The 11393-nt window shown below is 42.0% G+C and overlaps 1 protein-coding gene across 1 annotated transcript; it reads left to right on the plus strand.

Annotated features, from left to right (window-relative positions):
• The first annotated feature begins 4000 nt into the window (after positions 1 to 4000).
• Positions 4001 to 11122, plus strand: LOC310786707 (sialoadhesin). The gene is made up of 10 exons (XM_083647983.1): positions 4001 to 4014; positions 4259 to 4332; positions 4604 to 4966; positions 5815 to 6102; positions 8358 to 8609; positions 9088 to 9348; positions 9456 to 9552; positions 10021 to 10113; positions 10545 to 10641; positions 10739 to 11122. The coding sequence occupies exons 2-10, from the start codon at positions 4284 to 4286 to the stop codon at positions 10781 to 10783; spliced, it is 1545 nt and encodes a 514-aa protein (XP_083504109.1). The 5' UTR covers positions 4001 to 4014; positions 4259 to 4283; the 3' UTR covers positions 10784 to 11122.
• The last annotated feature ends 271 nt before the right edge of the window (positions 11123 to 11393 follow it).

The raw sequence follows: 11393 nt of genomic DNA on the forward strand, positions 1-11393 counted from the left end.
GAAATCAAAACAATAATGTTCTTCTTGAGTAGGCCTATGTGCTACAGTGTTTTTCAGTGTGTGGGAAAATGTACGTGTGCTTCATTGGTGTCACTTTACAGTTGCAGTTAATAAACTGGAGAAGTGAATTATTGTAACTTGTTTTCATGCATGGTTTCTGGAATGCAGGGATGCCCACAGACCTATTAGGAGGGACAGGTGAATAATAATCCAATAACTAGAACATCCCGAGAATGGGATCGCACCAGCCTGCAACTTACAACAAATGTGGGCCAGGGGCGTAAAGTGGTGTTTGTGTGTGTGTGTGTGTGTGTGTGTGTGTGTGTGTGTGTGTGTGTGCGTGCGTGCGTGCGTGCGTGCGTGCGTGCGTGCGTGCGTGCGTGCGTGCGTGCGTGCGTGCGTGCGCATGTGTGTGGGTGTGTGTGTTGAGGGTGGATGTGTGGGGATGCTTGGATCACACCCATTTTCGAACTCGGCCCTCATTTTGGTGGCAACTACACACCTGAGGCCTGTACAAGATTAGTGGCTTAGCGAGGTAACTTCATTCTACTTGTCGTACCACGACGCTAGTTAACTTCTTACCGAGATAGATCACCATAGCAACTTAGGCTCTTGGCTCCTGTTGAATTAATCGAGGACTGAAGCCTTGCACTTGTTGCAGGCTACATTTAAATTAAGCCCTACTTACCACTTTGGAATATGTTTTTATATATTAATTTTTGTGCTCCCAAGTAAGCTAGATACGTTTGACCCCGCCTATCGATTGCAGCTGAATGGTGAGTGGAGAAATATCACTAAAGGTTACATAAACGTCTCCAAAGCGCACGGTGCCGTGTGCGCAACGGAGGTGAGGCTGACGTTGAGTTGGACATGGTCATACATGCCAGAATAGCCTACTATATCTAAGCAATTTAATATGAGATCGCCTGCACACAGATTATTCATATCGGGGCGGTTTTAGCATCAGAGCTTTGGGTGGGCTCAGCCCACCCAAAGGTCATGGACCACTGAACCCCTAGGGGGGTCTGGAGGCATGCCCCCCCGGAAGAAAATTTTGTACAGTTTCAAGTAAAAATGGATCAAACTGGCGCACTTTGAGATCAAAATGAAGAGACTAGATCTATGAAGAACTACACACATCAATATCTTCTTTACCGTTCTGTGGTTTTCCAGCGATGAAAAAATAATTGTTTCCCTATATATATAGGCAAAACAAAAGTAAAATTAAATCAAAAGGGAACTTCCTAACTTATTGGCTGGAATAATATTCCGACAAGATAATAATATACTGTAAGCACTAAAGCAGGAGTTTGCAGTCAACTAGTTGAAATTAATATGTGGCAGTATTTGTGGGGGTCAAAATCTATGTAGGGTGTACCACCACAAATAGATCAGTGTATGGGAAACACTAGTGCCTTTTAAACATGGACTCTGGATCATGTCAGGCTACAGAGAACAGGATATTTTCAGGTTTTGCCTTTCTAAACATGGGGTTTAGAACCGCCCCTGATCGTGAGCATGAGCTCCTGTTCACGAGAATTTTCAGGTGCACGAGCTCAGAGCTGATAAGGAAATCCTGAATTAACAGATCCAGCTGATAACCGGCGTCGTGGTACCGAATTGTTGAAAAATTTAATTTGAAATTGAATTTTTCAATGTAACTACATATGAACTACAGTTGAATAGACTCACTCCACTTTACAGGTCCAGTACCATGTAACTACATATGAACTACAGTCAACGGCGTTGGAAGCACGGTGCGGTGGGCGCTGCAGCACCCCCTGGTGGCAAGAGATGTAAAAAAAAAAAAAAAAATTTTTTTTTTTTTTTTTTTTTTTTTACAGTGCACCTGAACGCAACATGCAAAATACCCGCTGAATAAGTGTCCAAATGTTCATGTAATTCTGGCCAATACTCCACTTCTGTTATAACATTTCAGTCTGGAAGATATAATCTTTATGACTACCTTAAAAGGCTAAATGAATAGCTTAGAAAATGAATAGCACCGGGGGCCCATGGTACTATTAATCCGGCCCTGGATATATCGGAGGAATAGCAGGTAGGCTATCACTGTCCCTGAGTCCTGAGGGTAAATTGAGTAATGCTGCAGAGAAGAGGAGAAGACACTGAATAATGACATCACAACAGTATAATCCTAATGTTAATTTAAAATTTAATATTCCTCTAAATATGGCTAAAAGTCCAAAAAGGGTGGGAGAGAGAATGAGGATTCCAACACAGCAGTGGGAGCAAGTGGTGACATGGAGGTGAGTGAGAAAAGGTGACTGAATAATGACACAACAGTCTAATCTTAATATTAATATTCCTCTAATCTGGCGACAAAGTGGCCAAATTTTTTGGCGCCCGCAGGGCGCCGTCAGCCGTCCCCCCCAATGTTGAATCGGTGACAGCACCCCCTACCTAAAAGTACTTCCAACGCCACTGACTACAGTTGAATAGACTCACTCCACTTTACAGGTCCCGTACCATGTAACTACATATGAACTACAGTTGAATAGATTCACTCCACTTTACAGGTCCAGTACCATGTAACTACATATGAACTACAGTTGAACAGACTCACTCCACTTTACAGGTCCGGTAACATGTAACTACATAATAACTATACAGTTCAATAGACTCACTCCACTTTACAGGTCCGGTACCAAGTAACTACATATGAACTACAGTTGAACAGACTCACTCCACTTTACAGGTCCGGTAAAATGTAACTACATATGTACTACAGTTGAACAGACTCACTCCATTTTACAGGTCCGTTACAATGTAACTGCATATGAACGTCATATATAACTATTGGTAATTAAGGTGTAATTACATTTGGTGTTCACGCGTAATTACAAATAGTTCATATGTAACTAGGGTACCTGTAAAATAAAGGGTTACCAAACAGAACAATCAATGGTTTCTACTGAGTTGTTCTGCATAAATAAGGCAAAAAAAGAAAAGAAAAAAGTAACTCAGTGTTACTTGGATTAGTGAGTGTAATCTGATTACTGTTTTGGAAATTGTAACGCCTTACAGTACTTAGTTACTGAAAACGTAATCAGATTACAGTAACACATTACTTAGTAATGCATTACTGCCCAACACTGATGGTCAGTAGGTCATCAGTGGAGGCAGAAAAGTGCCTGAGATGCTTCAGGAGAAGTTTTCCTATTCGCGTTTGATGTTATGGCATCTACTGTACCTGGGCTGTTCCAGTGAAGGTCATTCTGAGTGATGAGACCAAGGATCTTGAGTTTAGGGACAGCTTTGAGAACAGTATTGTTGATGGAAAGTGGTGGCGGGGAAGGTGGATTCCTGCAGAATGTTATATGCATGGCCAGACATTTTCTTCTCATTGAGAAACATGTCATTGCAGGTTGTCCATGTATGGAGATTGTCAAGTTGACTTTGTAATTGTGCTGGTTACATGTGTTGTCTAGCCTCAAGCAGGTTCATGTCATCTATACGTACATACTTCCATACAGGGCGAGGTGGAGTCCTGAGCAGCATCGTCGATAAGGGCCAGGAACAGTTCTGCTCCCAGCGTATTACTGGTGAATGGACAATTATCATTGTGATTAGTTAATAGGGCTTTGATCAGGACTGATTAGATCATAGGGCTTTGATCAGGACTGATTAGATCATAGGGCTTTGATCAGGACTGCTGAAATGGGTTGAAGAAGCCTTGTCTTGCATGAAATAGTTAACATGCCCCACAGAAATACAATTGGAGAAGTCATGATGGCTAAATAAAGACATCACATTACTGTTTCTCTGAAAAAGGAAGCGAGACCAGGATGCCACATACATAAATTCCATTGCCACCGATGCCTGAAATCTCAGATACATGGCCGACTTGAGACAAAATGAATTAAAAGTAGACCACAGTATTTATTTATTTATTTATTTATTTATTTGTTTGTTTTTAGTTTAGGACATTAAACTGTGAAAGATATACAGGTTGCAAGATAATGGGTGAGGAAAACAAGACTGGAAAAAAGAATGGTAAATGTAAAAATGTAACATGGTAACAATGTAAAATAGTAAATGTTATCTAAAGTTCACTTGGAATTTTGAGTGTCATTAGAGGAAGTTTGACATACAGTATAGCCTACTACACTTTGCTGTGGGGTTTATTATGGTGGCATGGTGGAATGGAAACTCATGGACGACTCATTTCTTATCAAACGGAAGTGACTGTGGCATTACACTATTGCCTGTCTCGGTCTGTCTCTTTGTGTCACTTTAGCTGCAGGTCGACCCTGAGAGGCAAGATGAATGCTGTAGAAAGACCACTCTTTTTTCTGTGCCTTGGTTTAACAGGTATGGTGCATACTTTGTATTATGAAACTATAAGCTTGTATTGCTGATAAGAAGTGCTCTAAAACATAGACCTAAAACATGCAGTAGCCTACTGGCACTTTATTCATTTTTTTTTTAGTGTGCAGAACTTGAATTGGCTCCTCGGCTGTGCCTTTTTGTTGTTGTTCCAACTCAAGATTGTCCAGTAAGATTGTGCTTCCTAAGTGGCTGTATCCATATTCCCCTTCTCCCTGTCTCAGCTGATGACATTTGCCTCTTTGCTTTATTCCAGTTATTCATGCTGATCCCTCCTCTTGGAGTGCCGTCGTGCCGTCCTCAGTTCAAGGCTTGCTGGGATCCTGTGTGGTGATTCCCTGTTCTTATAACTACCCAGAGCCAGAGAGGAAGGTCACTGCATTCACTGGGATTTGGACTGAGCACACAAATCATGTGATCTACCACCCAATTGAAGCTAAAATGATGCAGCAGTACAGGAATCGGGCAATGCTGGTTGGAGATGTCAGCAAGAAGAGCTGTTCACTGAAGATAGATCCCCTCCAGTCAATCGATACAGGGCCTTTCCATTTCAGGATTGAAATGGAAGGCTATGATACGTTCTCCTATAAGGATAAGGAAGTCTCCATTACAATGACAAGTAAGTAAGATTCACAATCATTCAAACATTTCAACAGTACAGCAGGGTTAACACTGGATACCTGTCAACACTCATTTTTGTAATGGTTTACACTTTTACAGTATCATGATGACTACTGTTAAATTCCTCGTTTGTAATATGATTACTCACTATGGCTATAATGAATCTTGGATCTTGAATCTTAATCTCCTGCATTTCTGACCAATTATTCTTTATGATTCATCAGTCTTTTCACCAATTATTTATACTAGGGAATAAAATCAAGAGATGTCTTCTTACTTTGCGTGTTGCATTTAAGATCACTTTAGTTTTACCTGAAATATTACATATTACAAACTAAGTATATTGTGTAAACTATAAACCAGGGGGCCACGAAAGAACCCAGTGGAAATCCAAAAGTGTTACATGCAACCATGGTGAGGCCCCAAATGCATGACAGCGCGGTAAGGTGGCAGGTGACAGGAAACCAAAGACGAGAGCTCTTCACACATAAACTAGACAAAAATAGACACTTCACTAGCAAGGACCAGTGACCACACCACAACAATATGACACATGTAACAGGAACCAATTATCCGACTGACTGACATGAAACATGGTAGCTACACATAACTAAAAGAAATACACAAAGAAATACAAGACAATGAACAAAGGCAAAAAGATTCTGATATCCAAACAGTAAAAGGGCAGCATAGCCACCCAAAATATTAGCACTATGATTTTATTCCTATATAATGGAAAATCTACCTTATTCACAGGTCAATTTGGCACCAGTGGCAAAGTGTAAAGGCTTATATAGGCCTATAATATCATTATATAACATCATGACCTTTTCTGTTGTCCTATAGGCTCTCCAGAACCGATCACTATGCATGTGAATGAAGTATCACTGGGTGAAACTGTATCTGCCTCCTGCTCTGCGTCTCACTCCTGCCCCACTCATCCTCCTGTCTTCACCTGGAGTCACTCTGGAAAACTACATGTACAATCAACAGGGCTTGACAGCGGCCAGTGGGAAGCAAGATCATCACTGACCTTCCACCCCACCCGGGCTGACCACAACAAGTCTTTAGACTGCACCGTAACATATAAGGGAGGGCAGAGCGTGAACAGCTCAATGGTCCTCAAAGTCAAATGTAAGTTAGGTGTCAAATTCCTAAAATACTAATAGGCCTTATTTTATGATGGAGAGCTGTTACAGCTGCACTGGCATTCACATCTGACAGGTCAGACAGACTTTTCTTACCAATAGCTTCTAACCAGACAAATCGAGTCATAGACAGTAACATTAACTTGGGCCAAGTCATTGTCACAGGATTTAAAGTCATTATGTATTCATCTGCACAGGGGGGTGGAAAAGTGTATCATGTTGTCACTCACTCTCACTGGCTGGCATGTAGGACATGATATCAGACTGAATTGTCAATTCGTTACACTCCATTTCCATCTTCTAGTCTGACATTACCTCCACTCTAACCAATTTCCATGAGGGGAATCTCGCAGGGGAATTCCATTTTCCCTAACCAATCACTAAAGACCAACATATCGGCCTGAATCTAATCCAGTCGGGAGGAAAGCAAAAAAAAAAAAAAAAAAAACATCTCCCCTTTGAGTGCTGTTCGGATTTCAAAGTAAGTGGTCCATTTAAAACAGCCTCGATAGCAGTGTCTATCTCGTCTATGGCTGCCGCCATTGTTGTTATTCCTTGGCGCACTTGACAACGGGAAATTGCTTCACAGTGGCATTATGGCGGGGACACACCAGGAACGTGTCCGATGTGTCGCGACACGCAAAAGAAAAAGAAAAAAGGACAGCACGGTGGCTCAGCGGTTAACGCTGTTGCCTCACAGCAGGAAGGTCCCGGGTTCGAACCCCGGTCCGTCCCAGGTCCTTTCTGTGTGGAGTTTGCATGTTCTCCCCGTGTTTGTGTGGGTTTTCTCCGGGTGCTCCGGTTTCCTCCCACCACCAAAAGACATGTATGTTAGGGTTAATACTCCTGTCAGTGCCCCTGACCAAGGCAATGGCAAAATAACTGGAGTTGGTCCCTGGGCACTGCACTGCGGCTGCCCACTGCTCCTAGTTCTAGAAAGGTTCCTAGTTAGAGGATGGGTCAAATGCAGAGGATGAATTTCCCCATGGGGATAAATAAAGGATAACTTAACTTAACTTGACACGGAGGGAGTTTCATTTCGGCATCCTTGTTAACAGTTTAGACCGATCATGGCGTGTCCGTCAGGCGTCCTGCAGCGAGAGTTTCCGCGTCTGGTCTGTTTTTGACGCGAGCCGCGAGTGGCTCGACGCTTCCGTGACGCGCTGCATCAAAGACGTTTCTGGTGTGTCCCCGCCGTTAGCCCCGCCCGTTGTGCTGTGTATTTACGCTGATTGGCTAATCATTAGTCCCCCTTGGCGATGATTGTCTAATCATTTTTTCAACTGAGGAAGTCACTGTTGCATGTCACGATGCCAGACCAGAAGCAGCCAAAGTTCAGGTGGATTCGAAGGTCTGGACCCAGGCAAATGTAGGACAGGATCAGTGTCTCAAATTGTGTCATTTTCTGGCTGGCTCCATCATGCACCTGGATTGTTGAGGTCTCCTTTATATTCTATTATTATTATAATATATTATGACTCTCTGCCATGTTATTTTGGGCCTTTCGGCCCCTCCTTCGCTGCACATATATTTTGGGGGATTTTGCTTATGTGCTGTACTTCCCCAAACCAGCTCTAACACTGCTTTGTAACAGGCTAAAATAGCCTATACTCACTGGACATGTGTGCAAAACAACATGTCTGGTTCCAAAAAGAATATGGGCTGAAATTGATGAAAAGAACTGGCACACTGCTATGAACGTAATAATCCAAAATAGAGACTTAGTGATGCAAAAGAAATGGAAAAATATTTACTTATATTACATGCTCACGACGGAGAGGATTGAGACTAAGATGTTCCTGGATGAGGTGGACGTATCTGGAACAGAGATAGATCAAATACTGACGGATGCATTTGGGCACTCAGACAATTGGGTCTGGGTGAGAAGAAGAATATTCCCAACTGTGAGAGGCAGCAATGTGCCGCAAGGGATCCAGTCTGTGAGAAAGCCGTTAGAAGAAGAAGAAGAAGTAGTGTCTGTCTCTGTATCTGTGCCCTGTTCTTGTTGACATTCACCAAATAAAGTCAATCAATCAACCAAAAAAACTGCTATGAACGTAATAATCCAAAATAGAGCCTTAGGGTTATGTATGTAAAATAAATGAAAAATATTTACTTATTACGTGCTCAAGTGCAAAAAGTGTTTTCTTTTCTTTTCCCATCAGTAGCAGCCCAGACAATTACTGCCATGGTATTGGCAACACCGTATTGCACACTAAATAATTGTCTCTCTCCATGCAGCCGCCCCAGTGAATGTGAAGGTTGACTACAAGTCAAGTGTGAGGGAGGGAGAGACTGTGCAGCTGAGCTGCTCCAGTGAGTCTTACCCTGCTGCACACAGATACCAGTGGCATGAGGACAGCGGTGCTCTGCTGCACAGCGGACAGCTCTTCACACTGGCTAATGTCTCCAGACACACAGGTGCCCTCTACTGCACTGCCATCAACACAGAAGGACAGGGCAAGTCAAGCCCGGCGCAGCTCAATGTGTTGTGTAAGTAAACCACACAGCTCGAGTCACATCAACTTGGACTCAAACTACTTGAGACTTGACTTGACTTGACTTGGGTTCTGGTGACTTGGGATTTGACTTTGACTTGTAGGCTACTTTGACGACTTGAAAAGGTTATGTAAAGTCTTGACAAAAGATCTTGACTTGGACCGAGTCATCTCCAGTCGTCTCCACCAGACGACTGAATTAAAACGATGTTTCTGAATTTGAAGTTGACAAGAGGCGGGGGGGGGGGGGGGCAGCTCTGTTGCAGCTCTTTTGATGGAGCCTGCCAACAGATTTTCGATGCAAGTGGAAAGTGAAAGTCTGTCTCGAGAGATTACACCTCTGGTAAACGGTGAACTGACTCTCGAAATAAACAATGTTGAGTAGAGATACTAAGAAGAAAGGAGATAATTTGCTGACTACAATAACTGCATCATTCAATCTGCCAATGTTTTATAATTCCATGTCCTTACAGATCCTCCTGAGATTAAAGCTGGCTCCTCCTGCTCTTGGGATTGGGCTGTGGTAACCTGTGTGTGCATCGCAGAGTCCAAGCCTCCCAGTACCATCCAGTTTTTCCTTCCCGACAAAGTCCTGAAAAACACTGAGCCAGATCACCATAGCTCTGTGACCATCGGGATCCTGGAGGAAGATCTGGGCTCCTCAGAGCTTGTCTACTGCCGCGCAAACAACAGCCAGGGCACCGTCTCCGTCACTTTCGCTGTTCCTGCTTACAGTAAGAAGATATTTAGCATGACACGTCGTCTCAAAATTGTTGCAATGAATTGTAGCCTATTATGGTCAAGAGAAGAATGATTGTGAATAATGTTTCTGTTTGGACAGGTAAGATCACAACTCTTCATATTGCCATCACTGTTGCAGTAGGCCTATTTGTGATAGTAGTGATGTTCTTCACAGCCTTGGCAGTGAGAAAGAAATGGTAAGTTTGTGCAGAAAACTTTTGTCCTCATTTTATGGATTTTATGTGAAGATTCATCTCACTTTTTATTGCAGCAGGTGCATTTTTAGAGATACCTGTGTGTGTGTGTGTGTGTGTGTGTGTGTGTGTGTGTGTGTGTGTGTGTGTGTGTGTGTGTGTGTGTGTGTGTGTGTGTGTGTGTGTGTGTGTGTGTGTGTGTGTGTGCGCGCGTCACTCTGCGTGCGTGCGTGCGTGCATGCAAGTTCTAATAATAATGTGTCCTATGTGTGCATATTACATAACAAACTATTATGCCAGCAAGAGGCCTGTTTTAATTTGATTGTATGTGATTATGTCAGTGTTGCAGCTTACAAGGTTTTAATACTTTCGAACAGTTTTCACTAGAGTTAACAGTTTTCCGGAGTCAGTCTGATGACGAATAGCGCCCAGATTGCTCTGGTCCTAACTTGTACATCACTTTTCTGACAGCAGGGGGAGCTGTGATGACGAGCCAACATCCAATATGCAGGACATGCATGCAGCCCAAACTACAGAGCTCCCTAAGCATCCCTCTACAGCAAGGTTTCAACTATTCACCTTAGCTTCTCTGTGACTTAAAACAATCAAATGACAAGAGTCAAATGTTTGTTTTTAATGTCTATTATTAATAGTAATTATTCAGTAATGATTGCATAACTTGCACTACAGTAGTATTATCATGCTAATAATTGTTCATTATCAACATAAATGACCATTTACCAGTCATTTAACCAAGAAATTACACATTATAACAACAATGGTTTCTTGTTCTTAGCGGAAATTACCACTTAATTTCTGATCGTTTCTCTGTAATTACAGCGTTATTACCCTGTTGTGTGTGTATCATAATGCAAAGTGCAGGCCAGCTGTTGCCCCAGCCCCATACTTCTTGACCTTGTCTTACTCATAGCGATATTATGTTTCTTCTTTTTAATTGTTGCAAAACCTTGTTATTTTCTGCACTCTCTCCTTAGCAAAGGGATGAAGAACTGTGATGATGGAGCATTTTCTAACTGTTACACCAATGATGTATATGCCAACACCAATGATCATGTATATGGCAACATGGAGGTACAGTATGTATAAGGCCTTGTTCAGTGTTTAGTGGTTTCCCTCATATTTGCATGCGTGAAATGGAGAGAATACATGTATCTTATGTCGTTTACAGGCTGAATGGGAAGCAGATGATGATGCAGTATACGCCAATGTATAACATCAACAAGAAAACCTGGAATTAAGTGGAGAAAAGGCTGCAGTCTTTCTGTGTTTATGCATGTTTTGCATATCTGATAGTTTGTTTATTCGACCATGAAAATGGTGGAAATAATGACGTGCTATTTTCTGTCTTTGTCTCAGCAATATTCAGACATTACGTAGCCAGTTTTTCTTTTTTTTTTACTGTCATTCACACTTATGCTATGACACACATTCTCCCTCAAATTCCTTGTGCCATTAAAATAATCTCCATAATTATTGTACATATGAGTGCTGAAGTCAGTTCCTATACTCTAACTTGTTATGAGTGCTTTTAAGCCAAAAATACTTGTCTGACAAATAGCAATAAAAGCGAGCTGTGAAAATCACCATTAAACCCTTCTATGAACACATGAAAGTGTATACTTCATGCTTCTTCTATACCAGGCATGCTTTATCATGGTAAGAGTGAAACATCACTCATGCGAGTATGGTGAAATATATGTTTTTATATAGCTGTTGTCATTTGAAAATGCTTGATTCCTGAATTGCAGAAAAGAAGTGTGACATTTTGAAATGTGGACATTTTGTGCTTTGATATCAGTGGCAAAATCACAGTACCATGATAA

Source organism: Poromitra crassiceps, assembly GCF_964638095.1.
Source record: "Poromitra crassiceps genome assembly, chromosome: 1".
In the NCBI taxonomy this organism is placed as follows: domain Eukaryota; kingdom Metazoa; phylum Chordata; class Actinopteri; order Beryciformes; family Melamphaidae; genus Poromitra; species Poromitra crassiceps.